This window comes from Myotis brandtii, unplaced genomic scaffold, assembly GCF_000412655.1.
Source record: "Myotis brandtii unplaced genomic scaffold, ASM41265v1 scaffold440, whole genome shotgun sequence".
Classification (NCBI taxonomy): domain Eukaryota; kingdom Metazoa; phylum Chordata; class Mammalia; order Chiroptera; family Vespertilionidae; genus Myotis; species Myotis brandtii.
The window spans coordinates 4966133-4986761 of record NW_005366834.1 but is presented as its reverse complement, the minus strand read 5'-3'; the positions used below and the strand labels follow the sequence as shown (position 1 = coordinate 4986761).

The 20629-nt window shown below is 35.3% G+C and overlaps 1 protein-coding gene across 7 annotated transcripts in view; it reads right to left on the bottom strand.

Moving 5' to 3' along the window:
- Positions 1 to 20629, bottom strand: part of CDH18 (cadherin 18, type 2) — a 686463-nt gene that overhangs the window by 12708 nt on the left and 653126 nt on the right. For all 7 annotated transcript variants that reach the window (XM_014546326.1, XM_005874484.2, XM_014546327.1 and 4 more), the window contains 2 exons: positions 19355 to 19476; positions 11361 to 11478 (listed from right to left, as the gene is read on the bottom strand). In XM_014546326.1, coding sequence (XP_014401812.1) covers positions 11361 to 11478; positions 19355 to 19476 — 240 coding nt within the window. The remainder of the gene's footprint in view (positions 1 to 11360; positions 11479 to 19354; positions 19477 to 20629) is intronic.

Genomic DNA, 20629 nt, shown 5'->3' with positions numbered 1-20629 from the left:
ACAGCAGGAAAACATCTCTTTATGTAAGGAAGCTACATCTATTATTGACATTTTAAAACCAGAGTTGAAACTGCCCAGTCCTTCTTTGATATTAATTATGTCTACCTGTGTAAACATGACTCTGTATATTAGAGAATTTTAAAAAACGAATATAAATACATATGAAACAAAAATATATATCTTGAAGAATATCAGCAAATCTGTTCATGAATAATATATAAATTTGCATAGGAGTGTTAATTTAGGCAGAGAAGGTGATAGAGAATTTAAAAAAGGAACATTTTAAAATAGAAATCCAACCCCAAATTCAAAATGATTCATAAATATAACACAATAATATAATTTTTAAATTAGAGATAAAAACAACAGTTTAGCTTGGCCGGCGTGGCTCAGTGGTTGAGTGTTGATCTATGAACCAGGAGGTCAGGGTTTGATTCCCTGGCGGGGCACATGCCCAGGTTGCAGACTTGATCCCCCCTGTAGGGCGTGCAGGAGGCAACTGATCAATGATTCTCATCATTGATGTTTCTATCTCTCTCTCCCTCTCCCTTCTTCTCTTGAAATCAATAATAATATCAATATATATAATATATATTTTTTTAAAAAACACAGCAGTTTAAAAAAAAAAGGTTAAACCCTCTACCTATTATTTTTTACCTTTAACAAATGCTATTATTTTTAGTAGGGAATGGAGCAGCCAAAGTAGAAAAAATTCTGTTTGAGTCACTAAATTTATAAACACTGCAGAAAAGTATAAGGATAAATCCTCCAAGAGCTTTGCTTTAAGTTCCCCTGCCTAAAGGCACAGGGTGGAGTAGGTGATTTCCCTGGCATTTTCATTACCTGGTTCCAAGCAAGGAAGGAATTAGGCAAAAGTGCATATTAAGAAGGAAAGCAAAATGAAGTGGCAAAAAATGGTAAAATTAGCCATACTTTACTTTTGTTTTTACTTTTTGTTTAGTGAGTATGAGTCAGCTGTCCTTTTATTGTCACTGTGAGTATATAGAATAAGGATGTGAGAGGAAGTATGAGCTGACAAACCCATTTGCAAATGATATATAAAAGTAAAAAAAAATCAGCAGAGGTTAAAATAAATAAGGAGACAAGAAAAGCACATATGTATTTAGCTAAAGCATCAGGTCCACTAAAACAAATCAAATCACTACATCTGTAAATCACACTTCCCCATTTCAGGGTCAAGATTGCACATGGACTGTCTGCCTCTCCTTAGTCAAGCATTGGGGTCCACCTTGCATAAAGAATAGCATGATTCTATCAGGTGTGACTGGATAAATGCTGTGAGTGAAGACTGAGTGAGGCTGGACTGAAAGGAGAAAGAGATTCATGGCAGAGCGAAATCAGCCTCATTGCTGCCACCAGGTGAGTGACTCAGCAGGCACAGCTGCCCCACATCCATCAGGGGATATTTGAGGCTTCATTGGCAGCCTTATTCTCAGGACAGGCTATGGCACTCTTTTACTTAGGAATGAACGAACCTGCTAAGTGCTCTTTTGAAGCCCTGTGGTTAAAAACAGAATTGTAAATGGTTATGCTCTGTAGAGAAATTACACCACCAGCTGTGAGCTCTGGTTTGAAGGACAGAAATAAACTGGGAATACTGACTACTACAAATCTGACAATGCTAAAGAAGCATGAAATAAACTTAAAATTCCCCATGGGTTCCAGTATATATGAAACTAAATGACCGCATTTCACTACAAATGAACTGACATTTGAAAGAAAAGACACCTTTTTATTAGCTACATGGTCAAAGTTTAAAGTATTCCTTATCTTAATCTCAAGGCAATTTACTAGTAAACCTGAAGTTAGATATTCTTTCACTAAACCCATATTCCATAAGGAAATGCAGTATTTCCCTACTTAAGTATTCATTAAAGATTTATAAATAACATGACCTCATTTTTTGAACTAGAAATAAATATTGCAAAGAAATAATAAAAAGTAATAAAAATTAAATAAAAAGTAATAAAATTAAATAAAAAACAATATCTTCAAAATGAAAAGAACAGTCTACAAAAGCTTTGTTCCATTTTTGTTTAAAATGGAAATTTTTAGTGCAGTTCTTTACTTTTAAAAGAATGTGTTATTTGGACTCATTTATTTTTTTAAAAATGTTAGTGTCTACAAAAGTGGGAAATGCATATGAGAAGAAGGAAACAGGTAAATATAAGTAGGAGATGTCCTTGATAGCAAATTATCAGCAAAATTATAATAAGGATTTTCAAATTTGAAAGGCACATTAAATGCTCTTTAGGACCCTGAAAACTGAGAAACAAGTGTATAAGAGTTATAAATTACTTTTTCCCCTACTAAAATGTGTAAGATTTGTAAATACACTTGACAATTGGTATTAAGCCTAGGAATTAGGCTAGCGAAACGCCTTGCCTCAAGTAAAACGTAGTCTCAAGAGGCAGCATAAAAGATCCTGAAACAGAACAGACTTACTCTGTAGACTAATGGCAATTTTATATTGGGGGATAAGGTTATCCTTTTATAATACAAAATAAATGAACACAGTAATTGTATGCACCGACTCCTGTTGCAAGCCTCTATTCACAGACTTTGTGGCATGGCTATAGCGCATCTGCTTTAGGCGTTTGGTTAATCAAAATTATACAATGGATTTTTTGATGCTAACATTAAAAACTTACTTATCATTATTTAAAGAGTAGGTGACAGCAGGAAACACTACATTTTAATTAGAAAACATTTTATGCGTTTTTATTGTTTTAGAGTAATAACAGTTTAAAAATGCTGATTTTTAGAACTTAAAAACTTCTGAACCTGATTTTTAAATAAAATTGTTTCATTATCAATATATTAGTTCATGATAAAAAGGTCATTATCAAACATACAATACAATATTCATTTCGCTATATATGTTGTAAAAAGAAAGTAATTCCTTCACTTGGTTATTTTCCAAATCAAAGTCTTTAGTATTTAATAAGTAAGGGTTCATAACTTTTAAGTTAACTGCTGAATATTTCTGTTTATTACAGTTTTTTTCTGTTAGAGTCCGTAAAGTATTCATGGCAGAATATCGTATTCATTTTTGGAGCATTACTTAATGTTATTAATAGTGAATTATAATGCCTGCTTTGCCACATCTCCCTTGTTAGATCCTTCCGACCAATTTAACTGATGCTGCATTGTGTCATCTCTCTGCTGTCTTCATTTCCCACCTCACTGAAAAGATTTCTCTGATTGGCTCTACCTGGTGGAGCACGCTATCCTTTAAGTCAGTGATGGTGAACCTTTTGAGCTTGGCGTGTCAGCATTTTGAAAAACCCTAACTCAACTCTGGTGCCGTGTCACATATAGAAATTTTTTGATATTTGCAACCATAGTAAAACAAAGATTTATATTTTTGATATTTATTTTATATATTTGAATGCCATTTAACAAAGAAAAATCAACCCAAAAAAATGAGTTCGCGTGTCACCTCTGACATGCGTGTCATAGGTTCGCCATCACTGCTTTAAGTCAAACCCTGTTCTTCCTCTTTCAACAATATGACCTTTAGTGATCTCTCTAAAGTAACTCACATTATACTGCCCCTAATTGTCAGTTACATTGAATGTCATCTTTATTTCCCTAATTAGATGGCAAGTTTCTCCTACATTTCGGGGTGGGTGTTTTAATGCCTTACATTCTGGCCAGCTCAGATTACTGCCTTGTAGACAGAGGATAGTGCTTATCACCTTAAAGATTAAGTGGCGGGAGAAAAACAATGTTTAGTTAAGAGCTGACTACAGAAATTCTTTTAGAGAAAAAAACATTCTAAGAAGGGAGAGGAATGGTGGTAAATAGTAAAATAGCTTGAAGCTAGAGTAGAATGTGCTGGACAGCCATTGTAAAATGTCAGTCTAGTAAACAGAGCTCAGTAGTGCGTGTGTGTGTGTGTGTGTGTGTGTGTGTGTGTGTGTGTATGTGTGCACACAATTTTTGGAGAGTATCTTGGTTTTGATCAGTACATAGGATGGGGTCCTGTACCAATTTAATTTAATTTCAAAGGACAGATATCTGTTTCAAATCAGCAAACATCTAGGCAGCCAGCATCTCCAGGTTAGATTATTATTGAACAGTGCCCTTTCTTCCAAGCCCAGTTTTTTATCCCAACTATTGAATGAGACTGTTCCCAAATGACTCTTGCTTTATAAAATGTAGGCCTGAGTAAAACAGTTTTTGACTGACCAATACTCCCACTGATAACAAAGAGAAAGGCTTGAATCTTTCAAAAAATTCTGTTTAATGGCATGAGACAGCTGCTAAAGCGAGATAACTAGAGGGATTAGATTCCAGAGGTCAAAAGTGTGGAGAGGTGAACTGTTGATTACAATGTAGCTGCTTATTATACTAGGAACTGACAAGAGGCTGAAATTCTAACCCCGGGACAGGGGAACTAGGAGGATTTTTATAGAGGTCTGTAGGGCCTGTAATTAATTTGGAAATTGAGCAGTCTCAACCACAAAAATGATATTCCCTAAAGACGGTTGTTAAATTGAAAGTTGAAATTGGAAGTTTAGGAGGAGGAAGCTAAAATTCTAAGCTGAAAAGCCCTGAAATACAAAGCAGAGGTTTTGTTGTTGTTGTTTGTTTGTTTTGCCACCTCTTGTTGTTGCACAATGATTAGAGTTAGTGACCAGGGTGAGTGGCCCTGGTGCAGAAATAGGCACTCCACTGGAAGCCCTAGGCAGTGGTTCTCAACCTTTCTAATGCCGCAACCCTTGAATACAGTTCCTCATGTTGTGGTGACCCCCAATTTCATTGTTACAAAATTGAACATAATTAAAGCATAGTGATTAATCACAAAAACAATATGTAATTATATATGTGTTTTCCGATGGTCTTAGGCAACCCCTGTGAAAGGGTCGTTCGACCCCCAAAGGGGTCACGACCCACAGGTTGAGAACCGCTGCTCTAGAGGACCACGCTAGAAACACTGACAAACCTGAGATAGACGGAACCTAAAGGAAACTGAAAATTGGCCTTGGTTTAGCTCAACTCTGATTTGATTACCGTAATAATCTCCTTCTTTCATTGCTTATCATAGAAAATGGTGACTATTTTCTAAAGAAATACATTGTCATTTGAGACTCTTCTAGGTTTACAGACTACCTGACATCCAGCTAAAAATTACTAGACTAACAACAAATAGGACATTAGTCCCAGTCTTGCCTCTCCGGTACCCCTCTGAAAATCAAACACAAAAACCTGTCACCTTATTGAGATATTAAAATTCACTAACAATGATTATAAAATCATTAAGATTAACATGTTCAAGAAAATAGAGGAAGATAGTAAAAAAAACCAAATGTTAAAAACACAGAAAATTTCACCAGAGATTGCCATCTCTATAAAAAGGAAGAAATGGCTGTCAACTAAAGCAGTCAGTATTTGGACTATGTTTTCTTTGGATGGACATATTTTCTTTGATAGGACTCTTGCTTCCTTGAGCAGAATGTAAGTTGCATGCTGGTGTTTTCTAACAATATATTCCCAGCATATGTCACAGTGAATTATAAAAAAAACAGGCCCCAAGTAAAAGACTTTTTATATAAATAGGATGGAACACTAAAAATGACATCTGTTCTCCCATGTTCAGATAAATTAGGAAATTCCAAATTAATGAGAGAATAAAAAATATGACAGAGAAGATCTACTGAAGATAGTAAAGATCTAGGAAAACATGGAATATGGTTTAAATTTAATTATTTAGTAAGCAGATGTGGGTAGTAAATAGGAGAATCTCCTCAGAGTATCAATAGATGAAGACCTTATGTGGCATGAGGATATGAGCTAGCTTGCATGATTCCAGGCAGAAATGGTATCAAGGCATCTGTCACTGGGATAAGCGAAGCATACATATAGAAACAATTTATCATTAAAAAAAACAGATTTTTTTTTTACAATTGTTTTTACTAGGAGTTAACCCAATGAAGTGTCAAGAAATATAATTGAGATTTTATCGTAGTCATGTGCTAACAAGTTAGCCTGCTCTACTTTTATGGATGCTAGCAGAAGACACAAGGCTCCTGGGTCACCCCTGAAGGACTTGGTTACTAATGTCACAGCACACAGCACAAGCTCTCATTCAGAACAGTCTTAGCAAGAGAGAGAGCGTGTCTCCTCCCAGAATGGAAGGCAGGTTTGTTGTCACCCAATATAATACAGATAATGATTACCTCGGGCAAAGGCCAACCTGATTTTCTGGCAGTCCATTGTAGAATATTAGGATATCCTAATCCCAAATTCCTCTGCATGTACCTGGGCCACTTCATGTCACTCTCTTGAGACTTTGGGGTAAGGGAAATCAGAAAAAACATAAAGCTCATCTTGCTTCCCATGTCGTGAGAAATCAAGTCATTTATCTCTGACCCAGGAGTGTGGAGCCTTCTGCAAGGCATTCATAAAGTTGTATCCAGACTAATTACCTATCATGCAAGTAGGGTATAATCTCAATAGCAAGATGTGAATGCTACCAGTACACATCTTCAAAACGTGGTTATTGAACCACTGACATTCCCAGATTTATTTATATTTTTATATTTGGCTAAGGATTACATGTGACATTTTATTATTTTTTCCATTTTTATGTTTAAGATCACTAATGGTTTTGAACAATTGTTCATATGTTGATTTACTATTTTGGCATCACTCTGTTAATTACTTATTATTTCTTGTCCTTTAACTGTTTTATTTTCTCTTTGGAATGTTTATTTTTTTGTGTGGGATGTTTTGAATATATTCATGGTATCAATCCTTACTCACTTGTATGTATGGCTATATCTTACACCAGGTTATGACATGTTTTTCAAGTTCTGTTTGGAAATAATTTGATGCAGAAATAAAATAATTTTAATATTATCACATTTATCAATATTTTATGAATGTGATATTTATGTCTTTTATAAAAAAATCCCTCCCACCCCAATTACAAAATGTAGTCCACTTCAGTTTCCTCTAAAGCTCTTAAATTTTTTATTGTATAAATAATTGTTTAATCGATGTGTAATTTATTTGCGTATATATGCACAAGGAATTCTAATTTTAGTTTCTCTAGATATATAGTCAGTTGGTCTCTTTCAATGTACTTTTTGAATTTTCCTTCCCACAATGGTTAAAAATACTACCTTGGCCTTTTGTGAAGTTCATATATTTATACATAGACTTAGACATCCAAGTATTTATTTAGCCCTCTAAATTTGCTCTCATTTATCTATCTATACCTGTCCTAGTACCATACTTAAGGAGCACCTTGTTGTTTGCTCCTTATCTCACACTACGAATAACCTCTGTTGTGGCTGGACCAGCCCTTGTGGTTCTTATTATGATTGCAAGACAGCCTCAGCAATAACCACCAGAAAACTTTGGAAGAAGGTTTGTTGCTTACATGTCTGGGAAACTACGTGGCACCCCTGGGGCCAACGAGGTTGCAGGTAGAGAATGAGTGTGTGCATATGGATCTTGGGGTTCTGTTTTTAGTGGGGTTGAGGGTAGGGACCTAGATTTTTGCGGGCTTTATATGAATGTGAAGCATAAAAGTGGGGATTTAAAATGTGGGCAGAGGAGAAGAAAAAAAGCAGCCCAAATGATCAGTTAATGAAATTAGTCAAGATCTCTAAAACAAAGGGGATGGGGTGGAGGGATCCAGCCTGTGGCTGGTAATGGTTGATTACAGATGACTATCTTTGAGACAGATGCCTCAACAAATAAAGATGAAGTCAGACACATGTATTACAAAAGAAAACAAAATATTAGCAAACCAGATTCAGCAATACACTAAAAAGATAATACACCAGGATTAATAAATTTATTCTTGGAATACAAGGTGTACAACACCTACAAATTGCTAAAATTGATACACAACATTTGAAAAAACGGATAAAAAACACATGATTATATCAATCAATGCAGAAAAAGCATTTTATAAAATCTGGTACCCATTTACGATAAACACTCTCAACAAAGTGTGAATAGAGGGAATATACCTCAATGTAATAAAGGCTACACATGACAAACTCATAGCACACATCATACTTAATGGGCAAAAACTAAAAGTGTTTCCCTTAAGATCAGGAATAAGACAGGGATGTCCACCCTTACTCAACATAGTATTTCAAGTCCTAGTGACAGCAATCAGACAAGAAAAATAAATAAAAGTCATTCAAATTGGAAAGAAAGAAGTACAACTGTCATTATTTGCAGATGATACAATACTGTATATATATAGCAAATGCTAAATAGTCCACCAGAAAATTACTAAAACTAACTCATGAATTCAGTAACGTAGCAGTATACAAAATAAATATCCAGAAATTATTTGCATTTTATACACCAATAATGAACTATCAGAAAGGGAAACTATGAAAACAATCTCATTCACAATTGCTTTAAAAAGAATAAAATACCTAGGAATAAATTAACTGAGAATGTAAAAGACCTGTACTCAGAAAATTATAAGACACTGAAGAACGAAATTGAAGAAGCTACAAATAAGTGGAAATATATACCGTGTCCATGGAAAGGAAGAATTAACACCATATTATCCCAAGCAATCCAGAGATTCAACACAATTCCTACCAAGATACCAATGATGTGTTTCACAAAGCTAGAACAAATATTCTAAAAATTTATATGGAACTACAAAAGAACCCGAATAGCCACAGCAATTTTGAGAAAGAAGAACAAAGTTGGAGAAACCACACTACCTGATATTAAACTATACTATAAGGCCATAGTAATCAAAATGTCATGGTATTGGCATAAAAACATATATATCAATGGAACAGAATAGAGAACCCAGAAATAAATCCACACCTTGTGGTCAATTAATATTTGACAAAGGAGACAAAAACATACAATGGGGTAAAGATAGTCTATTCAATAAATGGCGTTGGCAAAATTGGGCCAATATGTGTAACAAATGAAAGTAGACCACCTTCTTAAGCCACACACAAGAAAAAAAGTCAAAATAGAGTAAAGACTTAACTGGTAGATTAAAAAAGCCATAAAAATTCTTGAAGAAAACAATAGGCAGTAAAATCTTGGACATTTCTTGTAGCAATACTTTTTCTAATATATCTCCTCCAACAAGGGAAACAAAAGGAAAAATAAACAAATGGGACTACATCAAACTAAAATGTTTTGCACAGCAAAAGAAACCATCAACAAAATAAAAAGACAACCCACTGAGTGGGAGAACATATACACAGATAGTGGTTCAAATATACTATAGATGTAATCAGATGAAATATCATGCTTAAAGATATCTCATTATATTTTTAAATGTACTCTTACCAAATGATTGAATAAGAACTCTGAAATTTTTATCTTAGTCTAGAACCCTAATATAATGTTAGTCATAAACTGAATTTAATAATCTGCCAATAAAATTATAATTGTAAAGTATTAAGAAAATCAAGAATGTGTTGAAAAAAAGATCAAAGAGGTGTATAGTTAGAGGAAAAAGAAAAGAGTCATATCTTAATAGGTATCAATATGTCATAAAGATTTACATAGTGTAATCCCTGATAATTTTAAAACAGGTTATTTTTTCTATCTCAAATATATTATTTCTGTTATTTATAATATTATGTATTTTCAACATTTAAATAAAGTCTTACAAATATTCAAACATCTTTTTTAAAAATAAATTTTTATTGATTTCACAGAGGAAGGGAGAAGGAGATAGAGAGAGAAACATCAATGATGAGAGAGAATCATTGATCCACTGCCTCCTGCACACCCCACACTGGGGATTGAGCCCTCAAGTTGAGCATGTGACTTTACTGGGAATCAAACCGTGATCTCTTGGGTCATAGATCAATGCTCAACCATTGAGCCACACCAGCAATTTTTATTGATTTCACAGAGGAAGGGAGAAGGAGATAGAGAGAGAAACATCAATGATGAGAGAGAATCATTGATCCACTGCCTCCTGCACACCCCACACTGGGGATTGAGCCCTCAAGTTGAGCATGTGACTTTACTGGGAATCAAACCGTGATCTCTTGGTTCATAGGTCAATGCTCAACCATTGAGCAACACCAGCAGGGCAAATTCAAGCATCTCTACTCCTACACAACTATCCATAGTTCTCTCATACTTGAGATTATGTAGCTGATTCAAGCATTTATATGTATGATTAAAATAAATGTTAAAAGATTTATATCAGTATTATAAATACATTTTTAAATGTTTCTATATGAGTTTCTAGCATTGAAAATGTGGTCAAGTCACTGTAGTAAGACCTTTTGAACATATTAATTAAATTCACAAATTCCAGATATTCTAATCTAGAAGGAAGGCCTTTACACATTAGTCACTAATGTGTGCTTCATCAACAGTTCCCACGGAAATATAAATATGGGTATCTAGACATGATTTCAATCTCCTATGACAGAAAGTTGAATGCTACCCAAATCATGAAATTATTTACAATATGGGGAAATACTAATTGATTTTTTACATATTTAGTATGGTTAATTTCACTAAGTATATTTGGAATTGTAGAATGGGATTTCAAATGTAAATATGGTACAATAGTCAATTAAATACAATTTGTCATACACACGATGGCATATACCATTATTTCTTTTTTGTTATTCAGAGGCAAGTCTTAAATCCTAAATAACAGCATATTCAGATAAATGTGATCAAAGATAATCTTGGGGACAAGAAACTTGATGCTAATCAGAAACTGTACATATTGAATGACTTGATGTTTTCCTTATGTATGAAAGAATGACTTTTACGCAACCTAGAGGAATCTACCAAATAGGGATCTAAACCATGATAAATCTTCTCTGATTAAATTGTGGTGTTCAAAAATTTCCACAATACTCTGTAGTTATACATATTTACCTACCCATGTTTTGAAAAATATTCATAACAACAAGAGGAAATATAATTCATACAGCACATCTTGTCAATCTTGCTAATGCAAGGTGAGTCAAACATTGCCTTTCTTTTCTTAACTGTCCCTAGGATATATTTTTCATTTTTCCTAATTTAAAATTTTTCCACCCCTAGCAATTCCAGCAGTTCTCATAAACATGTTTGTCAGCTAAGATTTCTCTTAAAAATTTCCCAAGAGCACATTACATGTACATTTCTTGTTTAAAGGGATGCTTCTGAATAAATTCAATGAAAGTTATTTGTACATATGTCTCAATTTTAAATACAAGCTATTCACAGATCATAACATATTAACATCAAACTGACTCTAGAAGCTGATTTGCAAGCTGTCCATGGATATAAAAGAATATAGCAAAACTATTCAGGCCTATTCCATATCAAGTCAAAACTGATAAAAAAAAATATGTACTTATGTTCACCTTCATTGTCCTTCAGGGTGAAGTTTGGATTTATAGACAGGTGTTCATCAAGAAAGAAGTTAAACCTTGGTCCATTGGCAAAATCATCTTTATCGGTGGCACTGATGGTATGAATAACCTAAAGAGAAAAACGAACACTGAATAGTAAATTTAACTTGGCTTATTCCCTTGATTTTAATTATATTACAACATTTTCAGTTGTTAACACAAAAGGATTTTTAAAAGACCTCTTGTACCATCCTGAGTGCTTTCGCATTCATCTAGTAAAAGTACCAATGAACTTGCTCTCATCTGCATTGATTTCAGGAAACATATTATGGTACAATTTATAAGTATTCACATTTTATTTTCTAGCATGGCACAAACATTAGTTTTTGTTTTGTTTTGTTTTTTCCTTTATCACCCACAGTACCTTGGGGCCAATTAGTTTTAAGATCTTGTTTGAACATCTGTTTGGGGAGACATGAGGTATTGTTTGTAGAAATATAAATATCCCAGTGTTGATATAGAATGGTCTTAGAGTATATGTTAGTCTCAACCAGTAAATGCAAAAGCAGGGGAGTCTTATTAGTATTTTTGTTATTTTTTTAATGTTTCAGGAAACCTTTCCGATCATGGTGCAGCTCCTGTATTTTAAGGATGAGGAACTTGAGTCCCCTATGGAGTGTGATGTGCCTGAAATCTGAATAGTAAAATAATGGCACAGGCAAAACCACATCACTCAGAGCTTTATGGGACATTTTTCATCTCTAGTGAGAGAAAACAATCCCAGAATTTGGATTCTTTGCACATTAAGAAGCAGAGAATATTGGCATATGTAAATAACATATTCCGGATAGCCTAAAAACTGAATATAAATTTCAATATCAATAGCTATAGCCATTATTAGTATACTCTTAAAAATAGATATCCAAACAAATTAGCAAGATAATATTTTCCTCTTTTCAAAATTAAAGGGATACTTTTGAATAAATACAATGAACATTATTTCTGCATGCCTCAATGTTAAATACAAGCTATTCACCTAATGCTTAGGTATCCTCTTTACAGCCTTTCCTATTTTTCACATGCAGGAAAAATAAAAACAAAGAGAGAGAGATAGAGAGAGAGGGGGGAGAGTGAGAGAGAGAAAAAGAGAGAGAGAGCAAAAAGAGCCATAAAAATCTCATTTCCTGTATGTGAAATATTGTACATCCATTACAGAAATTGAGATTTTGAAGAATATTTTACTCAATATTAACCAAGTGAAATAATCACCAAAAGGTACCATAGTTAAAACCGAAATTCCTCTCCATGTACTAAGCCCATGATGTTGTCAGGGTCATGAGGAGGAAGATAAAAGCACTGAGGTGTGGTCAGTGAGAGTTGGACAAGACAAGCGTGTGTTTTCATGAAGTGAAAGTGTAGATAGTGTGATCCATTTCCTCCGTATATTCACATGGCCCACTCCTTTATGTACTTTCTATCACTACTCAAAATGTACTGTTTTAGCAAGGGATCTAGGTGAAAGCCCATCCCTCTTATGTCCCCCAAGAATTCTTCATCCTGCTTTCACATATTTGTTCATTTTTGGTTTCCTTTTTATTTAAAGCACTAGTGCCCCGGTGCACAGATTCATGCACATTGAAAAGAAATTAATTAGAAGGTGGCCAGTGGGGTGGGACTGGGCAAGACAGACCCGACATGCCCTGGAGCCAACCTCCCCCGGTCCCTCCATGGCCGGCCACACCTGCGGCGGCGTCAGGGCTCGAAGGGCATCTGCAGAGTGAGCGGGGTCCCTCCGGCAGGAGGGGTCCCTCAGCCTGGCCTGAGGGGATCAGCCGAAACCAGAGAGATAGAGAGAAAGAGGGAGAGAGAAAGAGAGAGAGAGAGAGGGCAAAAAGAGCCATAAAAATCTCATTTCCTGTATGTGAAATATTGTACATCCATTACAGAAATTGAGATTTTGAAGAATATTTTACTCAATATTAACCAAGTGAAATAATCACCAAAAGGTACCATAGTTAAAACCGAAATTCCTCTCCATGTACTAAGCCCATGATGTTGTCAGGGTCATGAGGAGGAAGATAAAAGCACTGAGGTGTGGTCAGTGAGAGTTGGACAAGACAAGCGTGTGTTTTCATGAAGTGAAAGTGTAGATAGTGTGATCCATTTCCTCCGTATATTCACATGGCCCACTCCTTTATGTACTTTCTATCACTACTCAAAATGTACTGTTTTAGCAAGGGATCTAGGTGAAAGCCCATCCTTCTTATGTCCCCCAAGAATTCTTCATCCTGCTTTCACATATTTGTTCATTTTTGGTTTCCTTTTTATTTAAAGCACTAGTGCCCCGGTGCACAGATTCATGCACATTGAAAGGAAATTAATTAGAAGGTGGCCAGTGGGGTGGGACTGGGCTAGACAGGCTGGACATGCCCTGGAGCCAACCTCTCCCGGTCCCTCCCTGGCTGGCCACACCTGGGGCAGCGTCAGGGCTTGAAGGGCATCTGCAGAGTGAGCGGGGTCCCTCAAGCAGGAGGGGTCCCTCAGCCTGGCCTGAGGGGATCAGGCTGAAACCAACTCTCTGACACCCCCCGAGGGGTCCCGGGTTGCAAGAGGGCAGTTCTTGAGTGATGAACCCCAGAATGGGGCTCCCTCCTCTCTGGTTCTTGGGTGCATCACCCTGTATTGAGCATCTGCCCCCTGGTGGTCATTGTATGTCATAGCTACCGGTTGGACAGTCAGACGGTCACTTAACCTTTTATATATTAGGATAGCTAGTCTCTGTTTAGATAGTTTTCTTTCTTGTTATTGTCTCTTGGCTATGATTATTGACTAATTGATGAATAATCAGAAGTCATCTAAAATATTTTTCTCAAGTATATGTACTCTCTATGGAGAGTACAGTGTGTGCATATGACAAACATAGCTACATGCTCTACATGTCAGCTACTTACTAAAAAACAAAAAAGACAAATTTCAAGGTTGTGTTCAGGGTTAAATAAAATAAATATGCTTTTCTTTTGGAAAATAAATGTCCTCTTACCTCTACTCTTCATTCATTGTGATTCTCCAATTTGCAATTTTATTTTGGCAATGATCCCTTATAACATACTGCCACATTTAAAAGTTCATTTCTTATTCTAGAAAGCAATTTTGGAGGGGATTGGTGGAGAACAGGTAATTTAAATCAAAGACTGTTTTGTTTCTTGTTATTACTTCTTTGGGGCAATTATATTCTTCTCATTTCAAAATTAGTTTATATGTTATTTTAAATTTTCTTAATATTTTTATAAACATGAGCTTACTCTTTTTGTAAATCTCTGATATAATTCATATTATGTTGTATTTTCTGGTTTCCTGTTACTTTTAGTAAAATATATTTCCATGTTTATCAAGGTAATTTTAAATCTGAATTCATTTGGCAAATATGTCTTGGTGAGAGGGTTCTTGGTCTCATCTACATAGAAAATGATGAGGTGATTATCATGAGTTTTGTTTCAGAGTGAACCATTCATCTTGAACTGTTGTAAAATTGTGAGTCATGCACCTATACTTAATTTTTTCTGTAGCATTTCTGAGAAATCCTTCCAAAAACCTAGAATGTTGTTCCATTTTTATCTAGAAGTCAGATATTTTTTGGATATGAGATGGGATATTTCAACTTTTCTGTTTTACTAATCACCTTTTCTCTTTCATTAGCAAATAGGATTTCCATGTATTGTCTCCTCAGACTTTTACTAGGAGACATACTTAAGAAATTAATGTTTATAATTTTCAGAAGAATTAAACTTCTGGTAGATAGACCTATAATTGACATGTCTCTGTCATCAGTATTTTCTACACTCTCAGAGTTATGATTTATCTACACTGACTTTTAGAAACACAGTCACAGATTTAATCAACCAAAGGAGAAAAAAAATAAAAAATAGAGTTGGTATTTATAAATAATTGCTAGAATAATTCTTTATAATGCCCATGAGTAAATATTTACTTTTGACAAAAACTAATTAGAACCAATTTTCATTTCTTTTATCAAATAAATGTATCCTCTTGTTTAAATGTGTTTTCCAAAGTCTATTATTTCTGGAGAATTTTTTAGGAAAAGAATATAGTGTCACAGATTTATAAAAATAACAATCTTCTATTAGGTAAATGATCTAGCCCTAACTAAACATTTATATTAAAAAGAGCATTCTATGCCTGAAAGGTGTGGCTCAGTGGTTGAACATCATCTCATGCACCAAAGGTCTCTGGATGGATTCCTGGTCAGGGCCCAAGCCTGGGTTTTGGGCTCAATCCCCAGTAGGGGGCATGCAGGAAACAGCTAATCACTGTTTCTAATGTACTGTTTTAGCAAGGGATCTAGGTGAAAGCCCATCCTTCTTATGTCCCCCAAGAATTCTTCATCCTGCTTTCACATATTTGTTCATTTTTGGTTTCCTTTTTATTTAAAGCACTAGTGCCCCGGTGCACAGATTCATGCACATTGAAAGGAAATTAATTAGAAGGTGGCCAGTGGGGTGGGACTGGGCTAGACAGGCTGGACATGCCCTGGAGCCAACCTCTCCCGGTCCCTCCCTGGCTGGCCACACCTGGGGCAGCGTCAGGGCTTGAAGGGCATCTGCAGAGTGAGCGGGGTCCCTCAAGCAGGAGGGGTCCCTCAGCCTGGCCTGAGGGGATCAGGCTGAAACCAACTCTCTGACACCCCCCGAGGGGTCCCGGGTTGCAAGAGGGCAGTTCTTGAGTGATGAACCCCAGAATGGGGCTCCTTCCTCTCTGGTTCTTGGGTGCATCACCCTGTATTGAGCATCTGCCCCCTGGTGGTCATTGCATGTCATAGCTACCGGTCGGATAGTCAGACGGTCGCTTAACCTTTTATATATTAGGATAGCTAGTCTAATAAGTATTACACATGTCCCTTCCCCACCTAAAACCTCCCCCTCCCTTCATTTATTTTCAAATTTTCTAGGTGTAGGTACATCTTAATTATTTTGAATTTACTCTATTTTGGGAACTGACATCAAATTTCATGCATGCATGATTTTCTTTTTAAAAATGTATTTCTTTTCTTTATAATTCTTTATTGTTGAAACTATTACATATATCTCCTTTTCCCCCCATTGACTCCCTCCAGGCTACACGCCCCCTCCCCTGGCCCCAACCCCAGGACCTCGCCGCCTCATTGTCTGTGTCCATGGGTCATGCATATATGCATACCCGGTCCTTGGTTGATTACCTCCCACCTACCCACCCTCCCTGCCTCCCCATGCTAGGTACTTAAAGAACAGGAAAATATATTAACTCAGGGAAACATGTTATTGCAGTTTACATTAATACCTGAATCACCCTGATCTCTACTGTTATGTGGTTTAAAACTCTGCTTTCATAAAAGACCAGTCTCTTTGCCACAGTCACATGCTATTATATTTAGATGCACAGCATCTATATTAGAAATGTCTTTAATTCTAAAATTAAGTGTCATAGAGCTGAACCATGTAAATATGCTTCAGAAAACCTATTTCACAAATCATTTAAATAGAGTCCTCCATTCCAAATCTGCATCAAATTACACAAAGTTTCTTCAGAAATGCTACAAACATAAGGTTTAATAAACCCAGGACTGCAAAATTACATAACCAACCATTTTCCACTGTAAGCAGGGTTCATTTTACAACTGACTACACAGATTGGCAATGAATAGTTTAAATACAAGTGCAATAAGCAATACTTTAAAAATGATTTTTTTATTCCCTCAATGACAAATCTAAATTCACTTTGGTGAAAGAGTTGGAAACAAATGTTGAGCAACATAAAGAAACCAATTATCTTATACTGGCAGCTAAAGTCATACGACATTAAAAGACAGCAATGATGCTAAATATAAATACAGTTTTTAAAGGGTAAAAAGAAGTAATCACATAACTTAATCAAATTTTATTAGAATTTAGGGCTGCTAAGTCTAGTAATTAGTTTCTGAAAACAGTAACAGCTATGTGAATAAAAGAGCAATACTTTATAAATGCTCAATTGCTTCTGATAATTGAATAAATTATATGGTAGACCTGCAAGTAGCATGTCTTTCATAATTGTATTGATACTTTCTTTTCATCTTTTTGATATTTTATTCTCATCTATTTTTCAATTCACTTATTTTCTCTTCAGCTATGTCTAATTTACTCTTACTACCAAGAACTGAAATTTTATATTCAGTTGCTGTATATTTTAAATCTGTATTTATATTTTAAATTTTAAAGATTTTCCCCATCAATTATACCTTTATAATGTAGGTTAAGAAAATAATATTTAGGATTTATGCATACATTTCTGACACATTAAAAATGGGATTTGGTAAGTAAATCATTATATATCTGTATCATAAAATTATTTACTGCTTTTAAAATGGTGATATAGGAAAATTCTTAAGTATCAGAGGTGATAATCTTAATATATTAATAAGAGACTAAAACATATAACTTGTACTTTAAAATATTATAATTTTCATCAACTTTGTCCTTATTCATGTTTTCTAATTTTTTTGTGGACAATAAATATGAAAAATAATTATGTAAAAAAGAATTCTCCATTTATATATAAAATACCTCTCCTGGGCGTACTTAAAACACATAAGCAATGATTACTCTAGCAAGCCACTATTGATTGTTCCTCATACACGAATATATAAGACAATGTTTCTCAGGATTATAATTTCATCAGAAGCTTCTAAATAATTTGAAGTTATTTTGGATGATATCTTCATTCTGGTTTACCAATGACAATAAAAGGAACTATTGGACTTATACCATTGGACCTATACCATTTTTACATCTCTAGATTCATCTATGACAGACAGACTTTCAGGTGATTCTTACGCAATGCATGGCGATGTAATCTCTTCTTTTTAAGTGTGGTGTAAACTGTGTCTTGCTGCTGAACAAAACAATATGGCAAAAACGTCGATACATCAATCATCTGATTACATTACCCTATATAAAGCTGTTTGCTAGCATTGTCTCACCAGAAATACAGTCCTTACTTGTATGGTGAAGTAAGTGTCCTTACTGGGAAAATCCTGACGTTCTCGGGTCTGCAGCTGAAGGGACTCAATGTAGCTAGCAACCTTGTAAGCTTGAAAGAGGTCTCCAAGCCCCAGGTAAAAGCACAGCCCTGATTGATACCTTGATTATGGTCTTGGGTCTGCAAAGACCCAGCTAAGCTATGAGCACATATCTGACTTCTGGAAACAATGAGACGCTCAAGAAGAGAAAAATAAATGCTGAGATGCTCAAGAAGAGAAGAGAAATAAATGCACTTCCCCTTCAAAGTCCCCCACTTGTTTTATGTGCGTCAGCCACCCTGGCCTTCCTTCAGAATTGCCATTCTCCTTTAACTAGGCGCCACATACACGCAGACTCACTTCCCATTTTCAAGCTCTTCTCTCCTGCCTTTGCTCTCCCACCTCCTTAATACATACACACTCTTCACATTGTTAAAACCTAATCATCTCTTTGTACCAGTAACACACAATGGTTACCCGTGTCACTCACTTGGGCCCTCTAAAATGGATAAACCAGTGCATTCCCCCAATCTAGTCTCAAAGCTTCATTAGCACAGAAAAGTTCACGATTTCCTTCTCATTTACTGTGGGGCGACACACGAAGCATTCAATATCATTTTATTGGTATAATGAATGCATGCTTGGATGAGTTAGTTTTTGAATTACAGTTGGGATTTGGAGAAAATTTATTTCCTATGATTCTAAAAAAAAATATCTACCTGGTACTTAAAATAAAGCTTTGTAAAATTATTTTCACTGGGCACAAAAATAGCATTTTGAGACTTGGGGTGGTGAACACACAATACAATATATAGATGATGCATTATAGAATTTTACACCTGAAACCTACGTAGTTTTATTAATGAACAAATTCAATAAAATGAAAAAAATAATAGAAATAGAGCTGCTTTTTCTTTTTTCTATTCAAATGACAGGAAGAGAACAATTAACTTACCTGGCCAGGCTTAGAATTTTCACAGACAACAATATCATATTCCCTGGCAAGTTCGGGTGGATTGTCATTGACATCCAGAACTCTAATACCCACTGTGACATGGCTGAGCAAACCAGGATTGTCTGCAAAACACAAAGGGATGTATTTAGTATTTCCATGCACACTTTACTTGGTTTGGTTTTAAACAAATCTCCTTAATAGTGTAGCTTGTCACTAGCTCCATATGCTACAGCAGGACTTTTGGCAAAAGACAACTTTATGATGGCACTCCTTGCTAAACTCATTAACTTACAGGAAAATGAAAAATGAACACCAAGGCACGCCATGAATGCTAAAATGGTATTTTTTGTCATATCAAGGAAATTATATGTTATTCAGAACTGGAGTGGGAGAAAGTTGTCAGACTTCATTGTATGCTGTCAGAGTCTAAGGGATGAACAATCAGTTTCATCATTAAACTAAGAAAAGCACAGCAGTTGGTTTAAAAAAAGTCACACGATCTTTAAAAAGTTCAAGGTTTCAAATCTAAATAAACTTGGAGAAAATAGAAAGTTCTTTACACAAAGAATCATTCCCTTCTTATGGGAGAACATACACAGTGTGTGATGTCAAGTTCCACCTGGGGAAAATAAAGAGAAATTTAAATAGAACTTAGCATGAATTCTCATAGAACTCCGGTAGATAACAAAATATTATAGTTAATACAAAGATTATGCATACTTGCTTTACCATTTATCAAGTCTTATTATACAGAATTAGAAGTTAAGACAATTTGATAGTGTCAAAGTATATAGACAAACAGAAACAGAAAAGAACCAACAACAAATCCATTATATATGGACATTAATATATGGTAAGGATGCTATTGCAGATTGGTGGGGAAAGTAAGATTGATCAAGAAATGTTTGCAGCCTGGCTGGTGTTGCTCAGTGGTTGAGTGTCAACCTATGAACCTGGAGGCTATGGTTCAATTCCCAGTCAGGGTGCATGCCAGAATTATAGGCTGGATCCCCAATAAGGGGCATGCACGAAGCAGCTGATCAATGATTCTTTCTCAACATTAATGTTTCTTTCTCCCTTCCTCTCTGAATCAATAAAAAATTTTTTAAAAAAGAAATGGTTACAGTAAAATTTGTTATCATTATAAGAAGGGCCACAATTACACTATACACAAAAATATCTACACTAATAAAAGAGAAACATGGTAATTAGCGTATGACCGCTACCCTTTTCATTGGCTAATCAGTGAGTATATGCAAATTAACTGACAACCAA